This window comes from Ahaetulla prasina, chromosome 14 (assembly GCF_028640845.1).
Source record: "Ahaetulla prasina isolate Xishuangbanna chromosome 14, ASM2864084v1, whole genome shotgun sequence".
Taxonomy (NCBI): domain Eukaryota; kingdom Metazoa; phylum Chordata; class Lepidosauria; order Squamata; family Colubridae; genus Ahaetulla; species Ahaetulla prasina.
The window spans coordinates 4,926,821-4,948,397 of NC_080552.1; the positions used below are offsets into that span (position 1 = coordinate 4,926,821).

The following is a 21,577-nucleotide window of genomic DNA, read 5'->3' on the forward strand; positions in this document are numbered from 1 at the left end:
CCTGTGGGGTGGGGCTCCTGTCTCACCCTTCCCTTTGATGATGCCGCCTCTCTAATCTTCTGAAGCGCAGGTCGGTCCAGGTTTGATTAGTATGGTTATCAGCTGCGTCTGTAGGCGTAGCTTGAGGAAGGGAGGAATCAGGGGATGTCGGCCTCATTATGTCCTCCGACTGTCCTGGTTCTGGCTCCTGGAGCTGGGCCAAAGGAATCGGTGCTCCGGAGGTAAGCCTTACCGGCCCTTCCCCCTCACTCTCAGAGTCACTTTTGGGCATGGGGCCAGGTTCGGGGGCTGGAGCCACAACACTGGCCTTCTTAACCGAAAATAGAGATTGGGAGCCTGTTTTTGCTGGCAGAACATTCGGACCACCATCGGCGCCCCTGACACGAATGACATCAAGCTGCCCATGCCCACCCTAGCCACACACCCCTGCCCCCCGCGAGGTCAAACAAACCTTGATGACAGAATGAATGAAATGAAATCGAGTTTGACACCCCTGACGTAGACTATCCTGCCTGCCCCTATATTTGATGCAGAATGTTGAACAGCTAGTTGATCCAGCTCTTGTTTTAGGGGATTTAAGTGTTAAGATGTTGATTCTTTATGTGGACAGGGTAATGATGAAGCTTTCTCGTTAGAATGGGAGAGCGGGACACGTTCCTTGGATGATGCTCTTATTTTGTTGCACTGGTTAAAGAAATGGTTCCCGTGTCGTGTCCCAGTGTTGTATTTTCTTTGGTAAGGAAGATGGAGGACACTGGCAGCTGAAGGTGGGAGGGAGAAAAAGAGCAAAGGAGGAGGCGGAATACCAGGAGTATCAAACTCAAGGCCTGTGGGCCGAATACAGCCTGTGGGAGGCTTATATCTCACCCATGGGGTCGACTTGGAAACAGCGAAGGACTGGTCCATGGTGCCTCTGCCAGTGAAAACATGGCCCTCACAAGCTCCGTTTCCCTGGCAAAGGGTTGCAGGAGGTTGCAGCCAAAAATGGGGCTTGGGAGCCCCCTTTTCACTGGCAGAGCATTTGGGTCACCACAGGCACCTTTGACACAAGTGATGTCGAGCTGGCCAGACCCCCGCTCGCCATGCTCACCTCGTCCCCCCCTCCCCAGGTCAAACACAACCCTGATGCGGCCCTCAATGAAATCAAGTTTGACACCCCGGAGTATGCTGTCAGCAGCTGGTGGTCCTTGGTCCCTATTCTTCCACTTCAGCAGCTTAAAGACATGTGGACTTCAGAATTCAGTATGCTGGCTGGGGAATTCTGGGAGTCAAAGTCCATATATCTTAGGGATATTCTGGAAGTCGAAGTCCACACAACTGAAAGTTGGTTGGGGAATTCTGAGAGTCGAAGTCCATATAACTTAAAATTGGTTGGGGAATTCTGGGAGTCAAAGTCCACACATCCTAAAATTGGCCAAGGAATTCTGGAAGCCGAGGTCTACAGAACTCAAAGTTGGCTGGGAAATTCTGGAAATTGAAGTTCATACATCTTAAAGTTGCCAAGACCAAGAAACACTACTCTAGTGACCAAATAAATAAATAAAAACAGTCATCTGAACCAGATTTTGAAGAAGACATGACCATGCCGGACTTGTTTCTCAACTCAGGTGAGATCTCATATGTATTTAAGGATCTCTGTCTTCAAACGCACCATCAAATTTGAAATCCTTGCATTTAGAAGGATAGCAACCCAGAGTCTCTGGCATCACCCTCATTGGTTGAATGGCCCATTATGCTATCATGGCCTCCAAGAGAGTCCTGGCCCGGACCTTTTCTCCACCTAAGTAAAATCAGGGACTTAAATGCAGCACCGCTTGAACTGGTATATGTGGAATAACCATTTGTTGTTTTGATTTCCCCAAAAATTGTTTTTAAATACTGCTTGAAGGACATTTTTAATGATTTTCATTTGGTTAATTTTGTTTAGTTGAGTTGAACCACAATTTACTGATTCCATCGCAAATGATTGGCTATGCAGTACACAGTGAGCTATCAGCCACTTACAAGCCAATCTGGTTTGACGCATCATTTTCAGAGCTAAACTTGAAAGGCTGTGCAGTCCCACTAATCAAAACAAGTGAGTCAAAGCTCAAAGTCCAGATTGAAAGAACGATTACAAATGTTATTGTAGGGAAAGGTTAGGCAAGAGAGATGGAAATGCTGAGTCAACGGCCACGTAATTCAGAGTTTATATTTCAAAGTCCTCTAGCCGGTTTTAAAGTTCTGAGTTTTGCAATTGACCAGTGAGCTGGAGCTAAAGATAGACTAAGGCTTGCTGTAAATTGATTTCTTAGTACTTTAGCAAGGAGCATCTGAAGAAAAGGTTTTCCTGCCCCTACCAAATTTCAACCACGTGTATAGAGATGGCCATACAAATTGAATAAGTAATTTTAAAAGTATGAGGTATAAAATCTCATCTCACCCTATGGGGACCTGTCCTTCCTCAATCTTGAGTTCTTTATCACTGGGGTCTTGGCAACTTTAAGACTTGTGGACTTCAACTCCCAGAGAATTCTGGGAGTTGAAGTCCACAAGTCTTAAAGTTGCCAAGATTGGAGACCCTTGCTCTACCAGAAGCATGAGAATTTGAGGTTCTGCAGAACATCTTAGCTGTTCCTAGAACTGTACTCGTTTGGACAGAGAGCTCCAATGTTCTTCCTGGGATCTGTTGGAGTCACTTTCCTAGTTTAGGAATCACAACTCTTGAGGGCTCCTACCATCCCTGGGAATGCTTTGGCCCATACTTCCCACATCCTCTCTAGTTCCTTCTTCAGGTCCTGGTCCTTCTCCCGCTTCTCCTACTCTTTTTTGAGGTTGCTGTCACTTGGCAGTGCTACGGCTTATCACCAACATTTGTCTTCTGGCCCTTGTCTACTACCACAATGTGTGGTTGATTTCCTGTATGTCTGGATCTAGAAGTCCCGTAAGATCTTAGGCCTATATTTGTCATGATCTTCTGTGCAATCTCCCATCTGACTTTGGGAGGGTCTAGTAGTGGGTTTCACTTACCTTCGTGTCTATGGTGACATCTGAATGGATGGGTGGAGCCTCCCGCTGCTATCAGTTCGCCCGAACTGGGGCGAACCATTAGAAACCCACCACTGGTCTAGTCCATACATTGCGCAGATGTTCCTGTACACAGTTCCAACTATGTTCTTGGTTGTGCCGCTCAAGAGTATATTGATTTTTCCTGCATCCTACACTCTACCACTATGTGTTGGACTCTCTCTGGGACCTCCTGCAATCTGCCCTCCAAGTCCCGTCTTGTATGATAGACTGGTCCTGTGTTTCTATGGATCTTAGTCCCTGTTCTTGGCCTGCTGACTGGAAAATTCTGGAAGTTGACATCTATACATCTTAAAGTTGTCAATATTGGGAAATGCCGATCTAGACTTTAATAGAATTGTTTGGTGGGAACCTCATGAGAACTAATCCTGGTTCTCACTTGATCCCTGTGAGGGATTGGGAGGAGGTTGAGAAAGAAAGCAGAGGAAATTTGATGATCAGGTAAGAAAGGAGTTTCTCAGTAGCTTCTAAAATAAAAAGTAGATCAGCCATGCCTCCGAAAGGTAGGTCGGAGGGACCAGTTCAGAAGGCTACAATTTAATAAAAGTGGAACATTCATCTAGAACATCCATAATTAATTGGACCGCTTGGCACAGCGGTTAAATTTATGGGAGCCCTGGTGGCGCAGTGGTTAAAGTGCAGTATTGCAGGCAAACTCTGCCCACAGCCTGGAGTTTGATGCTGACGGAGCTCAAGGTTGACTCAGCCTTTCATCCTTCTGACGTTGGTAAAATGAGGATCCAGATTGTTAGGGGCAATAGGCAAATAATGCCTCAACATTGTAAACCACACAGAGAACCATGTAAAGAACTATGGGGTGGTATATAAGTCTAAATGCTATTGCTTTTGCTACTGTGTCAGATTCCAATAACCAGGAGCATTCACTGAGTTCAAAGCACAGAAGAGTTTATTACACAAGAATCTGAACAGTCAAAGTTACCATGGCTCTAGATAAGGGTCAATGGAATTCATGGGGGGGCTGGACTTAAGAGGTCTCTTGTGGGAGCACACAATGATTCCAAACTAATGACATGTTCAACTCCGCCCTCTGCCTCAGTCTGCTCTTCTACAGCCTGGGGTTCAAAATATAATACAGCTACTCCTCACTTTATGTCCATTCATTCAGTGATGCTTCAAAGTCACAGTGGTGATGAACGAGGGGAGCTTATGATGGGTCCTGGTAGTTGTCGCCACCGCAGCGCCCCCACAGTCCTGTGATTGCAGATTGGGTGCTTGCCAACCGGTTTGCAATTGCAATGGCAGAGTGCCCTGCAATCAAAAATTGTGGTTTGCGGGGTTCCCTCTGATTTCCTACCAGCAGTCCACAGGGGACAATACTTCCCAGGTAGACCAGACAGGAAACACGGCCACATAGATTAATTCTGCTTTACTGTAAAATTGCATTAACAGAATCTTGCAAGTCTAAAAGTAAACATTTCCTACCCTCTCATTTATAGCTGGAGAAGTTAAGGAGGATCCTTTCTGAGCCACTTTTTCCCCCCATTGTGGAGCTGTGAGCTATGTTGTCTTTTACCCATTCTCTTAGGCAGAATCTCTTCTTAGCAATAGCGCTTAGACTTATATACCACTTTAAAGTGCTTTACAGCCCCCTCTAAGCGGTTGAGAGTCAGCCTCTTGCCCCCACCAATCTGGGTCCTCATTTTACCCACCTCGGAAGGATGGAAGGCTGAGCCTGGTGAGATTTGAACTGCCAAATTGCAGTCAGCCGGCAGTCAGCAGGAGTAGCTTGCAGTACTGCACCGTAACCACTGTGCCACCACAGCTCATTTTCTTAGGCAACAAGAACCAAAAATACACATATAAATTGGGTGAAACCAGGCTTAATAGCAATAATTGTGAGAGGGATCTTAAGAGTCTTAGTGGACAACCAATTAAATATGAGTCAGCACTGTGCAGCAGCTGCCAAAAAAGCCAATGCAATTCTAAATTGCATTAATAGAGAGATTCAATCAAGATCAAGGGAGGTACTAATACCACTCTATAAAGCCTTAGTAGGACCACACCTAGAATACTGCCTCCAGTTTTGGTCACCAAACTATAAAAAAGATGTTGAGACTCTAGAAAAAGTGCAGAGACGAACAACCAAGATGATTAAGGGACTGGAGATTAAAACATACGATGAACGGTTGCAGGAACTGGGCCTGGCTAGTCTAGTGAAGAGAAGGACCAGGGGAGACAGGATAGCAGTCTTCCAATATTTGAGGGGCTGCTACAGAGAGGAGGGGGTCAAGCTATTTTCCAAAGCACCCAAAGGCCAGACAAGGAATAAGGAACAAGGAGAGATTCAACCTAGAAAAAAGGAGAAATTTTTTGACAGTGAGAACAATCAACCAATGGAACAGAAGCTGCATTCACAAGTTGTGGGAGCTTCATCACTGGAAGCTTTCAAGAAAAGACTGGACTGCCATCTGTCAGAAATGACAGGGTCTCCTGCTTGGGCGGGGGGTGGTGGTGTTGGACTAGATGACCTACAAGGTCCCTCCCAACTCTGTTAATCTATAAATGTCCCCCCCCCCCCGCCCAGGCCATTCTCAGATGTCATTTCAATGGGCAAGCCAGCAAGAGATTGTAGATGGCTCTTACTGACTGTGAGGAACTGCAACCTCATGGGAGTCACCTAATAATGGCAACTGGAACCATCTCCACTGCCATTGTAAGTCAGCATGGTCATGTGATGTCACACTTTTGTGATTGTGCTGCTTAGTGATGGCATCACGGTCCCAATTACTGTTGTAAATCAAGGACTACCTCCCTATCACTACCACCTCCATTCAAAAATTGTGGAGTGCAACTTCCTCCCACCAAATTGACACGTTAAAAAACCAAAAACTCTCTGGGAGTTGAGGTCCACCCACCTTAAAACTGCCATAGTAGAGAAACTTCTGCCCTGAACACAGACTGGCAAGAAGGGAGGTGTAGAGCAGGGGTCTCCAACTTTGGCAACTTTGAAACTTGTGGACTTCAATTCTGGAAGTTGAAGTCCACAAGTCTCAAAGTTGCCAAGATTGGAGACCCCTGGTGTAGACAAAAAGCCAATCCAGTCCTGATGTTCATCAGCAGAGGGACAGCTTCAATATTACGACAACACGATGGTGCTGCTTTTAATTGCACAGAAAGGCCACACTTGGAATACGGCGTCCAGTTCTACTCACAATACAAATGAAATGCTGAGACTTTAGATAGAGTGCAGAGGAGAGCGATGACAACGAGTGATCTGGAAACTAAACTGTACAATGAATGTTGTGGGACTCTATAAAGAGGATTTGGGGACGACAATGACATGATAGCAGTCTTTAAATAGAGGGGCTGCCACAGAGAAGGCTAGGTCAAGCCTTTCTCCAAAACACACGAAGCCAGAACAAGAAGTAGTGGGTGGCAAAATCATTAAAGATCCAACCTAGAATTAAGGAGAAATTCCTTGATAGTAAGAATTATCAGGAAATAATCAAGGTTGACTCATCCTTCCAAGGTTGGTAAAAATGAGGACCCAGATTGTCGGGGGCAAGAGGCTGACTTGGTAAACTGCTTAAAGGGCTGTAAAGCACTGTGAAGTGGTATATAAGTCTAGGTGCTATTGCTTATTAATAAGTGGAACAACTTGACTCCAGAAATTGTTTCGATGCTCCTTCACAGGTTTTCCAGAATAGGTTAGACAACCGTTTGTCCAGAATAATATAGGTCTCCTGCTGGAGCAAGGGGCTGGACTAGAAGACCTCCAAAATCTTTTCCAACTGTTATTCTACCTTCTATGTTCTATACTGGAAAGTGGCATGACGATTGGGCCACCACATAGCAAAGCTTCTATGCACTTTTAGATATGCTGAAGGCCATAGATCTCCAATTTAATTCTGCTGACTGCCAGGGGTTCAATCCTCACCTCACCAGCTCAAGGTTGACTCAGTCTTCCCAGGTCAGTAAAATGAGGACCCAGATTATTGGGGGCAATAGGCTGACTCTAAACTGTTTAGAGCAGGGGTCTTCAACCTTGACAACTTTAAGCCTGGAAGACTCTTAACTCCCAGAATGCTGGCTGGGGAAATCTGGGAGTTGAAGTCCTCCAGGCTTAAAGTTGCCAAGGTTGGAGACCCCTGGTTTAGAGGGCTGTAAGCGGCATATAAGTCTAAGTGCTATTGCTAAACCAATGTCACAAATATTAAAAAGGCTGCCTTCCATGAGATGGAGTGGGAGGGCAATATAATAAAGAAATCTAAAAAGGAAAAGTAGTCTCAGGCTAAGTAACTGCAAACGAATAATTAGGGAATTATATAGTTCCTCTGAATTTATAGTAGGTTTATAGTAGGTTGTCAACCACATTGTCCTGAATGGGTGAAATAGAAGAGGACACAGCAAATAAGATTGGCCCATCTGGTTTTAACTTCCTTATGTTGTGAAGATTAATCTGATTTAAACATGTAACTGTAGCTTTACATTTGAATCCAGAAATCTGGAATTTGTCAGTAGGGCTTTACATAGTACAAGGCACAGATGTTTCAATTTTTCAAACTTAGAACCACAGCGCAAACCATATTTGAAATCCTGTAGAAGTATCTTCACTTTATTTTAAACCGATTCTTTATTAATAAAACAGAAATCTTGAGCAATAATATGTAATGGTGCTTAAAAACTGGAGTTTCTCTGTACTTAGTTTCCTTTTGTTTCTTTTTCAGTGCAAAACAAAAAATAAAGTAAAAATAGTAGCTTTATAAACCAGACAGCCTAATTTGGCAGACACATTTTTAGTTTTAGACTAGTGATTACCAAGCAAGCTTTGTAGCCTCCAAAGCTGACCTGATTACAGAATATCTTAATTCACTGTTGAAAACACACACCAACTCTTAAAAAGTACGGCTTGCCAAAGTAAAGTCTTTCCTTCAAATTTGCTTTTGAAAAAATTAAAGCATCCCAGTAAAAGAAAATTGTTCAAAATGAAAACAGCAGACTTTTTACATCACTTCGGTGTTCCATTACAAATGTTTGGCATGGCAAAATCAGGAAAAAATATTACAAGATATTGAAAGGGTTGCAAATTGCCTAAATTCTTATCACTACAAAGCAGGACCAATCCTTTTGTTTCAGACAGCAAAATTCACATTGCAGCATTTCAAGGCATTGGAAGCAGAGAAATCTCGGGGTGATCAGCAAATTCTTCTGGTAATTGAAATGATCAAATAATTGCAGGGGAAGAGTCATTTTAGTCCACAGTAGCCAAAAATCAGAGCGCCTGGTAATATCTTTTTAACACTAGTAAACTTTATTAGGAACTGTAAGCTTTTGTGAGCTGTAGCTTATGCCTTTCAATAAAAAATTGTCACTCTAAAACAAGAGTTTATTTGGTCTGGGCAACTTTGAGGTGTGGACTTCAACTCCCAGAATTCCCCAGCCAGCATTGCTATTTGAGGAATTCTGGGAGTTGAAGTCCACACTTAACATTGGCAAGGCTGAGAATCACAACTCTAAAATGATGCTAAGCCTCCTCCTGATTTTTTCTTTTAATGATAAAGCAACAGTCTTTCAAAGGCCATATTACAATCTGAGCTTTGATAATTCCCTTCCCTTCACTTCAGTGAACTGGGAACTGTAGTCCAGAGCAATGGGAACTGTAGTCCAGCAGTTTCAGGAGAAGGCCGATCCCTTACCAGGAATGTTGCAGGCCTAATTTTAACATACTTTTTAATTTTTCAAGGATTCATTTCCCTTAAAATTTCCCAGGCCACAAACTTAATTAACATCTTTTCTACTGAACTGGAAGGGACTATTTGCTCCGCAGACAAAGCTTGAACCTAGAAGTGTGTTCAGGATGCACCTGTCTCTTCAGGGATGTGCAGGAAAGATTCAGGTAGTCTCCCACTACCCGTCTTGCACTAAGCCAGGATTAATCAGAGTTTGCTGAAAAAGTAGTAATTGGCCCACATTGAACCATGAGAAATTATAAACCACGATTTACAGTTCACTAATGCAAGAAGCAAAAAAACCAACCTACCACAGCATCATGGTTTAAGTTGTGCAAATCCAGTTTATTTGGTAAACTAGTTACGTTTTCCTTCAAACTTTCTATAAAGGATGTGATGTCCCTGAAAAATCTAACTAGTCAAGCTTTTAGGATCAATTTTTAACTGGGAATCAATACACACTTGAAGAAGGTACACCTTTATGGAAAAAATATTGGTTGTTCTGGGCCGAAGTGAAGCAGAACATACCCACAGAAATTAAGTATTATTTTTTTGGTTGCTGTAGGAAAAATTGTAACATATCGATCTCTCATAAACTCCTATTCCAATTTAGGTCTTCGCTGCACTTTGCTGTATTTATGTACTTTCATGCTGCAATTGCAACTCTACATATTGATACCAACATCTCACTTTTTAAAATTCAAGCCAATTTCAAAAACTTTTGGCTCTTCGATAAAACAAAAATTCCGTCTTAAATAACATCTCCCAAAACTATACTTGTAAGGAGAAGTCCTCTTCGACTCACTGAAGTAAAATTTTATAGAAAATTTTTATTCAACATACAACATTTTTTTTTCCAGCCAAAAAAGGCAATATACAGGAAGAATCATTGCACACTGTAGCTACAGAAACAAAATAAAACAAAAACAAAAACAGGGAAGGGGAGGGGAGGGGAGGGGAGGGGAAGGGAGGGGAGGGGAGGGGGGAAAAGAGAAGGGAGAGGAGATAAGAACGGAGGAAGGGGTGAAGATAAAGAATACGAAATTAAAGGAGAAAAAAAAGTGAAGGGAGTGTAAATGGCAGATTCTAGTTTTATTCACTCAAAAAGAAGATAAAAAGTAGATATTCCACAAAGGTTGCCATTAGCTCCAAACTAAAACAGGAAAAGGAGGCTGGGACCGAAATAAAACTACACACAATGAATATTGACATCTGAGGAATTCACTGGCAGACGCCCCCTGCTCCCCACCCCCCACCAAAAAGAGAAATCTCCCAAGTGTTAAATTGTACATGTTCCTTTGTTAAATATACAATTCCATATTTTTTTGCCCCCTCCCAAGCTCCCCTGCCCCTTTTTACAAAGTCAACAGCTTACTAAATGCTAGTGAACGTGCCCTCAGTGCGAAAAAGCGACTTTGCTCGACTTCCCGGATTAGCTAAAATTCAGTATAAATCAGGTGATTTTTTTCTTTCCCTCTCCCCTTTTCTGCAATCCCATTGAGATGCCCGCTGCCATTCTTGGATATTAATTCATAATCAAAGGCTTTCCTCCTTCTGAGCAGTCTCTGAAAGGAAATCTAAAGATGCCGCGGCTCTTTCGAAGATTTTGAGTCTTCCTTGGCAAAAAGCAACGAGGGGGAGTAGTGGAGGGGAGGGACTCTGACACAAAAGTCTTTTATTTAAAACAATAATAATAATAATAATAATAGGATGATGATGATAATAATAATAATAATAAAAAGAGAATTCCTAGGCTGATTGAAAAGACGTTTCTCCCCCGAATAAGTGCCAACAGTGTACACAATGAAGTAGAGATTGCTATTTATTGATGATGTGAGTTTCTCTTCGCATTTACAAATGCACAAAAATTTCATTTAAAATATATAACTGAAGGAAAGAAATTCAAACGTGAGCCTAACCATAGTGCCAGCTAGCTGCAGTGATGGCAGGTACCACGCATTGGGGGGAGGGGGGAGAGGGGGGGGGAGAGGATTGGGCGGGGAGGGAAGGGAGAAAGGAGGGAGGGGGAGGGCAGCCCGCACAGACTACGCCCTTAAAGGTACTACAGACAAAGAGTTTGCCAATGTCACCTGTCCTATTCAACCCTTCCCTTCTTTTACACTGACCGTCTTGCCTGGTTTACGTTCCCCATAAAAACTCTCATTGGCACCCGAGCTTTATTTTATTTTTTTATAAAACACCTTCATTTTTTTTTTTTTTTGCTCAAATAAAAAAAAAAAAAATAGAGGGCGGTCAATAATAGATATACAGAGAAGCCAAACTGAACAGCCTCAAAATAAAATTAATAAATCTGCAGCAAATTGTCTTGCTGGAGACTTCCGATCTCAAGTGCACGTGTACCAAAAGTCCTACAGTTGTTAAAAAGGTGCGCGCACGCACACACACACACACACACGCACACACACACACACACTTATCGTTGCCCCTTTTGCCTCGAACAAACTGGAGAGGGTAAGTCAGTTATGGATTTTAATAGCTTTTTCAAGGTACGTGTAGCGGCTTCTCTTTGGGGCTTTGTTGAAATGATCGAGCCCGAGCCATGGCCTGGGATGAGACATGTTGCCTGGAGGAAGAAAGAGAAAAGGTGAGTGAGTTTCTAGAGCAGGGGTGCCAAACTCAAGGGCCGGGGGAGAGAATTTGGCCTACAGGGTGCTTAGATCTGGCCCGCAGGGCTGCCCCGGAAACAGCAAAGGACTGGCCCTCAGTGCCTCAGTGCCCACCCGAGCTCTGTTTTTGCTGGCAGAGGGTTGCAGGAGCCCGTTGCAGCCGAAACGGAGCTCAGGAGCCCTTTTTTGCTGGCAGAGCGCTCGGACCACCACAGGCCATGCCCACCCCAGCCCCCACCCCAGCCCCCTGCAGAACCAGGGGTGAAATCCAGCAGGTTCTAACAGGTTATGGAGAACCGGCAGGAGAAATTTTGAGTAGTTCAGAGAACCGGCAAACACCACCTCTGGCTGGCCCCAGAGTGGGGTGGGAATGGAGATTTTGCAATATCCTTCCCCCAGGAGTGGGGAGGATCTTGCAGTATCCTTCCCCTGCCACACCCACCAAGCCACGCCCACTGAACTGGTAGTAAAAAAATTTTTGGATTTCACCACTGGGTCAAACAGAACCCTGATGCAGTCCTCAATGAAATTGAAATTGACACCCTGTTCTAGAGAATTTGCTGTGACACCCAACAAGTCCCGAAGGATTGTGACACAGAACCCGCCCCACCTTCAACCTGAAGAAACTCCCACTTACTTTGAAGAACACACACAACACAACACAACACACACACACACTCATATACAAAACACACACACCCCAGCCCCAGCCCCAGCCCGCCACCAAATGGAAGATAAATGGACCCTCACCGGGTTGGGGCTCAAAATCTTTCAAGTTCACTTCATATTCGTCTTCATTAAGATACTGGTGCCGGCCCATCATTACAATAGCAAACTTAAACTTCAAAGAGAAAAACAAAAACAACAGATGATTTCTTTAGCACACTTCAGTGACTAGACTGCAACAAAAACTGGGCATGAGTACAAGATGAGAGAAAACCTTTAGAAAGATGTCCCAAAGATGCTTCCCCCACCCCCACCCCTTCCAAGAGGCAACTGGACTTTCTGTTTTTTCTTTGAAGACGTTTTGCTTTTCATCCATGAGAAGCCAAATGTCCTTCTCATCCAGAGCTGAAGAAGCTCCTTGGATGAGAAGGGAAACGTCTTCAAAGAAAAACCAGAAAGTCCAGTTGGCTCTTGGGAATTTTTTTTTTTTAAAAGCACCATTGGGAAAACCGTGACCTGGATGATTGAGAATCTCCTTAGACCTTGAGAAAGATATTTCCCACAATCACCGGCTCTGTGGGAAGTAGGGCCGGAGAGAAGTCGGCAAAGGGAAGAAAAAGCAGGGGAAAAAACTACCGCCCTGCGTCTGCAAGGTTGTGACTTTAAGCAAGTACAGGTGGTCCCTGACTTACCACAGTTCATTTAGTGACCGTTTGAGGTTACAACGGCACTGAAAAAAGTGACCGACATGACTGCTGCAGCGTGCCCGTGGTTATGTGATCAAAATTCAGATGTTTGGCACCTGAATCATATTTATGATGGTCGCAGTGTCCCAGGTTGGTCTGGCAGTGGAGACTCTCAAGCATCCTACAGCTGACAGTCCGGTTGTGACCTTTGCCCTCCCAACCCCCAAAAGTTGGAGGCAAAGCATTTGGAAGCCCCCAAGAAGTATCTGCTTTCATCTTTCTTTTCTTCTGAATGGGGGGGATCAGAAGAAATAGAAATACAGGTAGACCTTAATTAACATTCAAAGTCATTACAGATTCCTCTGCCCCTGCCCGCCCCACCCCCAAGCTACTTATTACCCATTTTTAAAATTATTGACAGCTGGAGACCCCTTCTGTGGCCGCATTGTGAGTGTTTGGCAACCGGCTCACCCTTATGCCCATTTGCCGCATCCCAGAGTTATATGACTGCGATTTGCAATGGTTTTTTTCTGTGGTTTCCAGCAAAAAATGCCCATTTGGGGAAAAATGATTTGCTTAATGACCGTGGTGTCATTAGGAAGAGTCCCTGCAGATTTTATTGCACTAGCTGTTGCCAACTTTAGGGGGCGGTGCTCATTTCCATTTCAAGGCGATTGAGCCAGCGCTGTCCAAAGACATTTCCGTGGTCATGTGGCAGCATTATGTCACGGAGCGCTGTTACCTTCCCACTAATGTGGTACCTATTGATCTTCTTGCATCTGCATGCTTTCGAACTGCTAGATGGGCAGGAGCTGAGGCGAGGATGGGAGCTCACCCCATCACGTGCCGTTGGGGTCTCGAACCTGGGCTGCCGGCTTTCCAGCCGACAATGACTTATGGTTATAATTCTGGCCTCTATCCATGTTTTCCTTTGTATTAAACCTGATTGTATTTTACATCTCCAATATAAAATCCAACATTTTAAACATAGAATATTTAAGTATTTACATGTACAAAGCAATTCTAGGCAGTTTTATTCAGAAGAATGTAAGCGAGAACTTTGTGGAGGAGGAAGGTGAGGTCGTTACAGATTTAATGAAGTCAATTGAAAGAAAGAACACCCTTTTTTTCTACCTCATTGTCATGCCAATTCTAACACCCACCACCCTTTGTAGAGTAACAGATATTCTACTTCACATTAATACCTTTTCAAATTCCTTCTCTTGGATGTCCAGGACTGTCTGAATCCTCTTCATCACTTCTCGAAAATGCTCTCCCTAAAAGCATCAGAATTCCAGAAATACATGACATTAATTCTAGCACGTTAAAAGTCTATCAGGCATATATTCTGCTAGTAACATGTAATTTTAGGTCTATTTCATACACCTGAGATGATGCTTGATGATGCTAAACGTCTGTTTTGTGTGCATGTACTGTATAGAAGTTGAACAGCTGTATGTACACATTTATAAACATTCACGTACACCCATGCTTGCACACCGATTAAGTTTACCACCCAAGCATGTTGACCAAAAATTGTGATGGGTGCCTTGGAGTGAACAATAATGTTAAATTTATGAGACTTGATTGGGAAGACCATCCATCAGTTTTGGTCTCCAGTGCAGCAAAATTCCTCTTTTGGTAACATGGTGTCAGCCTCCACCCCAATCTTCATATCTTTTTGTACTCCTTATATTCAGTTGTTAGATAGCATGGGATTTTATTTCTAATGTAAATAGCTCTTGGATTCAAGTTAAGTAGAGAGGGCCCTTTAAGAGTGTCGGTCTGACATAATTAAGGGGGGAGGGGAGATTAATGTTTTGAATTCAACAGGAATGTTTGAGAGCGAACTCTAACGGACATTGCATTCCTGATATGATTGACAGCCAGAGACCTGCGGAAGAAGATTACCATGGGACCCCGGGAAGGAGCTGGCATTGGACCAGACCTGATGACCTCTTGGGGAAGAGGAGGGAGGAATAGGGGGGATATAGATTGTTAGCCATATTTTGTCTCAGATTCAACTTTATACTGCTGCAATCAAGATGTACCTAGTAAAAGTACTTTTCTTTATTTTCAAATGAAGTCAAGGTGTATTCTTTCCTAGATATAATCAGAGGCAGCCTGACACATGGACTTAACGCAACAACAGTCTATACGGAACCCACCTGGTGTATCCTTAGCAAGAAAGGGGTGCCAAATGTTCCAAAAACCTCTTTCTGGAAATGAGCCACTGTAATTAGCATCTCATTCTCCTTATCGAGCTCTACCTGGTCCAAAGGAATTTCCTACGGCAAGAAAGAGCAATGCGATATGCTGATTAGGAAGACTGCCCAGCATTAGCATTAGTTATTTAGTTGAAAAGCATGGCAGTCATAGAATCAGGACTTCTGAAATCAAACTTCTGAAAAAAGGAAGTAACCAAGACACCGACATTTGATTAGGAAGCAGCTACGGGATCTCAAGGTGAGCAGAGCTAAAGCCCCTTCAGGCACTTCATCAGCCCTTGGCACTCTCTGAGCTTGGTGGTTTTCTTGCAGACTTTTCATTACCCAAACTAAGTAACATCATCAGAGCTGAAAATGAAACATCTGTAAAAAAACCCACCAAGCTCAGAGAGCGCCAAGGACCCATCGTTTCAACCCTGAGCTACAAATATTCTCTTTTATCAGAACTTTTATCAACCTTTAAATGTGAAATAGAAGTTGGGAAGTTGTGATGGGGATAAAAATCAAACTGTAAGGCTCTCCCCTGTGTGGCCTAGCTTTGTCAAGTCTGCAAAATATATCTTTGTGGCATAATTTGTCCATTTTGAACAACTGATTAGGGGTTTCTGATAGGCTTAAAAGCTCCCTTTTAACCACACCCTTTACAATATTTATGAATTCTGGTAATCTCTAGCCTGATGAAGATGATGGTATCAAAAGCTTACTTGCTTCATCCAATCAATCAAATGGACTGGAGAGAGTGATTATACTAGAGTTTGGGGGCTGCTGACTCCTGGAAAAAAACCTTGCCAGCATTTCCTCCTCACCCCTTCCCCACTTTAAGAGGGGAAACTCCTCCTTTTGTGTTTAAAGGGCTCCTGTGTTGCAATGTCAGATCTATTGGATCAGTTCAGATCTGGTCAAAGGATTTTGGTCCTTGAGGCAGATAAATCAAACCAATGGCCCTGCTCCTGAAACCAAATTAATACAAAACACACCGGTGTATGGAGTACAACTCCCAGAATTCCCCAGCCACCATGCTGGGCTGGCTGGGGAATTCTGGATGATGAAGTCCATACATCTTGAAGTTGAGGTCGAGCAACACGGGTCTGACAATAATGCTCCTGAAGCAACTTTATTGCAGTTGATCATTTCAGTGAGGCCTGCAGAAGAAGATTGTTGTGAGGCTTATCCTAGACCTCACCCAATCCCAATGTTTCCTAATAAAAGTAATTTCCCATCTTGCCTCTTTGCGTACATGGGCCTCAGGACCCCGTAAATGTGGTAGGACCCATTGGGAATTAATGGATTTTCTCAACTGCAGCATGAGGAAATGGGTGATTCACCTAACTATGGTTTATTGAACAAGCCGTAACAGCCTGGATTGTGCATTAAACCAAACATCAAACAAAGCACACTGTGGTTTAATTCAAAGGAGGGACCCAGTCATGAAAGCCGCTTGGGCCCGTGGCCCCATCAAAGGTCTGGAGACTTGACTCATGTCAAGAGACTCATGTTTGAACATTGTCGCAACACTGACCTCTATTCGAAATGTCCGACTGGTTGCTGGCGATAAGCACTCTAATAATTCATCCTCCTGATGGACACCAATGATTTTGTAGCTTACAATTTCTAGCAGCCTTAACAAGAGAAAGACGGTGTAAGAACATTCGAAAACTCACCACTGAACTCCTGTTTCTTTTGACAGAACTACTTGGCGCAGGAGTCTAGATGACTTAAGAAGGTGCATTCAAATCTGGCTTAACATACATTTTTACAACTGATAAACGGAGCCCAGTAAAAAACATTTCAAATTGGTAATCAAATTAAGGTTTGGCTTTCCTAATTTGTTTAAGTATACTTTCCACTTTCTGTAGATCCCTGGGGGCAGGGGGGAAAAAAACTTTTAATTAAATAAAGAAAACACTTGCCTTAATTTCCCTGAACCTCTTTCAGCAAGTTCTACAGCTTTTTTACATTCATCTAGCAAGTCTCGCACACATCCATGTTTATCTGGATATAGTGTTATTTCCTAAAAAAGTTAAAGGGGAGGGGGGAAGAGAGAGGGAGAGAAAAGCAGAAGCCAATAATTAACTGCTATAAGATGCAAAAGGAAATTAAGTTAGAAGGAACAAGCTCTTGAATTATCTACAAATGCTAAAACCGATCAGGTTTTTCGATACTACAAAAGAGTCACTAATATGAAAGTAGGCTACATTGCATACAAATGCTGTTCTATGTCTTCAATAGGGTTTGGAGAAGAAAAAGTGCTATATCAAAAAAGAAAAGCTTTGGATAATAATACATTTAACAAACAAACAAACAAACAGCTCATTAATTGATTGCACCTTTGTGCGAATAAAAAGCCTTGTGAAATTAGAATGCTACTGAGCAATTATTCAGTTAGTTCATGTATGGAGCTGAAAAGCTAAGTAACAACAACAAATCCCTGCCCGTAGATAAAAATTCTGATTTGTTCCTCAAATACTTTACTATTACTGAAATTCTGGAATGAGTAAACCTTTTGTAATTTGTAAGACAAATAGGTGAGTAACATGAATTTAAAAACCGAATAAAACTTGCTATTTGATCATTCTGAACATTACAACAGATGAAAGGGCTTACCTCTTCTCTAAATTGGCTGTTTAGCCATATGCACTTAAAACTTCTCCTGTTTTCAAAGTCTGTGATTTTCATTTTCAGCTACGGAGAGTTTGGGGGGGAAAAGGCAGCCGTTTAATCATACTGAAAAGACAAGTCAATTGTTCCTTCTTGCAGAAGTAACAGAAGCCCCTACCTGCTGATAATAAAGTTTCTTAGGTTGTCTGGGTTTAAAGAATTGCAGGAGATCTCTTAAAGTTCCATCATAATTATGCCTAAGAGGGTTACCAGGACCATCCCTGTAACTAAAAACGAGACACAGGCAGACAGACAGACAGAGACAGACAGACAGAGAGACAAGGGGGAGGGAGGAAAGAAATCTCACTTTAAAATATAGCATTTTAATTGGATTTTTTTTCCATTTTAATTGGATTTTGTTCCCTGTAATCAGTGTTTAATATTTTATATACTGTTTGATATCCACTATGATTTTTCCCTGCCCTTAGAATAAAGAGGGGGAGCTGTGGTTGCGCAGTGGTTAGAATGCAGGATTGCAGGCAACCTCTGCCGACTGCCAGGAGTTCGATCCTGACCGGCTCAAAGTTGACTCAGCTTTCCATCCTTCTGAAGCCAGCAAAATGAGGACTCAAATAGTTGAGGAAGCAAGATGCTGGCTTTGTAAACTGCTTAGAGAGGGCTGTAAAGCACTGTGAAGCGGTATATAAGTCTCAGTGCTATTGCTATATAGTTTCACAGATCTACAGAGGTTTACCACCTTGTGGAAAACATATTTTAAAAAACCTGCTACTTAAAAAGCATGCACGTTGGTCCATGATGAAGATGACCAACTTGGACGGAATGTTTAACCAGAATGTCAATTGGACCAGGATCTAAAACACTGACTTATGTGCAGCATGAACCAAAATCCAATGAATCTGATGGGAAATTTCCAGCTATGCAAAATGCTGCAAGTTATCTTCTGTGCACAATTGTCTTTCCCTTCCCAAATCCAGGATTCTACCCTGGAGATTTCTGGCATCAGGCATATAGGAGAGGTGTCATTCTCTCGCATTTGCCGTGTTCAGCATCTACATTACAACGCGAACCAGAGGATATATTTGATCAACATCTCTTACCCTTGGGACTTGAAAAACTGCAACAGCATAGGATCCGTATTAAGCCTTTGAGCCACTGTCTTTGCAACCTGAGAAGATTAAAAAAAGAAGAAGAAGAGAAAGTGAGCTGAATTTTGGTAAACAATGGAACAGCTTCCCCACCCAGAGTTGTGGGTTTAAAAATTATGATTTTACTCCATACACATTATGAGAAAGGAGTAAATACCTGAAAATAATTCATTCTGTTGGATAATGTGACAACAAAACCAGGATCGTTAGGGATAGTTTTATCACAGAAGATGACGTCAACTCGGTAGTAGAGATCTCGAAAGTATTCTTTTGCTGTCGCTAATTCACTGTTGTCGTTTTCAGGGTCATCCCTTGTAAGCAAGAAAAAAAAAACCTAATTACACAAAAATTGCTGAAACACTGAAAGGACGATCAAAATCTGTTGGTCAACCTTTAGAAATTATTCCGTCTAAGTGAACAAGAGCTAACCCTAATTTCTAACAATGAACTACTAAAATAATGCACACATGCTAAAAAGAACAAAAACGAGAGTGAACTGTTTTTGAAATAATTTCACAAAAAATAATTGCAATTAAAAACTATAGCCAGCCAATGAAGCAGATTACTCAACTAAAACTCCAGCAGATTATAAGCAAAAAGGGTTGAACATTTTAAGTAAAGACCTCACTTAGAATGCTCTACCAGAGTATTTCCTGTGAACTGCATCCCACTAGAATGAAATTTGAAAAATGTTGAGTGTTTCACTACATAATAGGTAAGAATTTGAAACAAATCCATTATTCCTTCAGTAGTATTGCAACTAAAGTCACAATATTAAAAGCAGTACTAGTTTACCTTTGCTGCCTCCATTACTTAAGTGTTAAAAGACTGACAACGGAGATCTTTTTAAAATGTTATTAAACTTTGAATAAGCAGGGGGCAAAAAACAAACAAACACATGCCTAGATTGTTAAAAAGAGAGATCCAATCTGGGTCTAAGAAATTTCCTGACAGAGAGAACAATTAACCAATGGAACGGCTTTCCTCCCTGAGTTGTGGGTGCTCCATTGGTGGAGGTTTACAAGAAAAGATTGGACAATCATTTGACTCAAGTCTCCTGTCTTGAGTAGGGGGGTTGGACTATAAGACCTCCAAGGTCCTTCCAGCCCTCTGATGTTATAGCTGTTGTTTCCACTGTTTGCTATAAGGAATTACATTGGATGGTAGACAGCACTCACACTTATCCTACATTTGTTGAATGACAAAAACTAAGGGTATAAAGGCTTCTTTCTGGTACCCCTTTTTCCCCCTCCAATGGAACATTCTAAATCAGGGGTCTCCAACCTTGGCAACTTAAGACTTGTGGACTTCAACTCCCAGAGATCCTCAGCCAGCAAAGTTGGCTGAGGAATTCTGGGAGTTGAAGTCCACAAGTCTTAAAGTTGCCAAGGTTGGAGACCCCTGTTCTAAATCACATGGGATATGAGGTGCCATGTCCTTCCCCACCCCCCCGCATTCCAGCCTGGAAAATGGTTGTTTTGAATTTGGAAGGTTTCTATTGTAAAATGTTTTGCATATCCCATCACAGATTTAACCCAGTTTTCTCTTAAGCTAGTGGTGGATTCAGATGTATTGGAACCCAGATTGATTTGGACTGCTGGAAGGTTATGGAAGCTGAAGTCATACACAGCCAAAGGGCATTCTATTGCGAGAACCTGGGATTGAAATTTTCAGAGCCCCTTGCACAAAAACAGTGGCAAACCTACTTTTGAAATACAATGATGTCACCGTCCATGAGTTCATCAAGAGCTTTGTCGAGGGAAACATCATAGTCTTGAATTCTCTCTGTTAAATTCGGTTTAACTTCCTAGGGGGGAAAAAAACCCAAGAAATTAAGGGATAAGTTAAAATAGTTCATTTTCAATCCTACATAAAAATTGTATATGCTTTTGCATAGGTAACCATAGTACACATACATCACTATTCTATATCCTACAGTACTATTCCTTAAGGATAAAAATGTACTTTAAGCCATGCCCTGAAGATAACTTCTGAGTTATGAACACTAAAAATGTATCCTGGCATTAGCTCTTAGAGATCTATCTGATTTCTATTTTGGAAAGATCAAAAGAAAAATGATTAGCTTCTGCGGTTCCGGAATTCTCTTTTAATAATATTTTATGATAGGCTTCTCACAGCCTAGAAAAAGAAATGGGCATTTGTGCAGCATTTACAAAGCAAAGATAGTCAGCAAGAATTTCTGTAACCGAATTCCTCTCTCCCTTTCAATAAATCTGATAAAGGAAGACTGAACATTTTTATTTTGAGTTCTAAGTAGCTACTGGGGGTGTGATTCATTTTTAGAGGTTTACCTGTTATTCTGCTTCATTAGAACCAACTAAGACTTTATAAAATCAGTGTTGGTGGAAGGTAAAGGGAATAAACCTACTCAAGAATATATGTTGTTTTGGAGGGGATAAGGGCACAATTGGAATATATTGTAAATCTTTTAGTTGTTATAGACCAGGGGTCGGCAACCTTAAACACTCAAAGAGCCATTTGGACCCGTTTCCCACAGAAAAGAAAACACCGGGAGCCACAAAACCCTTTTGACATCTAAAATGAAGATAACACTGCATATATTGTTTTTTAGCTTTATGCTATGTATAAAAAAACTATAGTGTGTTGCATTTATGAAATCAATGACTTGATACAGGGAAAACATTTTTTTTATTTCTGAATGCAACAAACACATTTTGAACTCAAAAAAAAAAAAAAAAAAGGGTCGAAAAGCTCAATCAATCACGTGCCGGTGGGTGTCGCACATTGGCAGTTGTGACGCATATTTTGAGTGGCAGGGAGCCGCAGCAGAGGGATGGAAGAGCCACATGCGGCTCCAAAGCCACAGGT

At 42.2% G+C, this 21,577-nt stretch overlaps 1 protein-coding gene across 3 annotated transcripts in view; it reads right to left on the reverse strand.

The window, feature by feature from the left end:
• Positions 1–10,560: 10,560 nt before the first annotated feature.
• The window catches only part of USP7 (ubiquitin specific peptidase 7), a 94,597-nt gene continuing 83,580 nt past the window's right edge, over positions 10,561–21,577 (reverse strand). For 2 of the 3 annotated variants that reach the window (XM_058157125.1, XM_058157124.1), the window contains exons 21-31: positions 20,434–20,534; positions 18,885–19,038; positions 18,680–18,747; positions 17,740–17,848; positions 17,568–17,645; positions 16,874–16,974; positions 16,483–16,582; positions 14,904–15,023; positions 13,941–14,012; positions 12,134–12,224; positions 10,561–11,340 (exon numbers count right to left, since the gene is read on the reverse strand). In XM_058157125.1, the coding sequence (XP_058013108.1) occupies positions 11,234–11,340; positions 12,134–12,224; positions 13,941–14,012; positions 14,904–15,023; positions 16,483–16,582; positions 16,874–16,974; positions 17,568–17,645; positions 17,740–17,848; positions 18,680–18,747; positions 18,885–19,038; positions 20,434–20,534 (1,101 nt within the window). In that variant the 3' untranslated portion in view covers positions 10,561–11,233. The remainder of the gene's footprint in view (positions 11,341–12,133; positions 12,225–13,940; positions 14,013–14,903; positions 15,024–16,482; positions 16,583–16,873; positions 16,975–17,567; positions 17,646–17,739; positions 17,849–18,679; positions 18,748–18,884; positions 19,039–20,433; positions 20,535–21,577) is intronic. The other variant, XM_058157123.1, reaches the window with a different exon arrangement.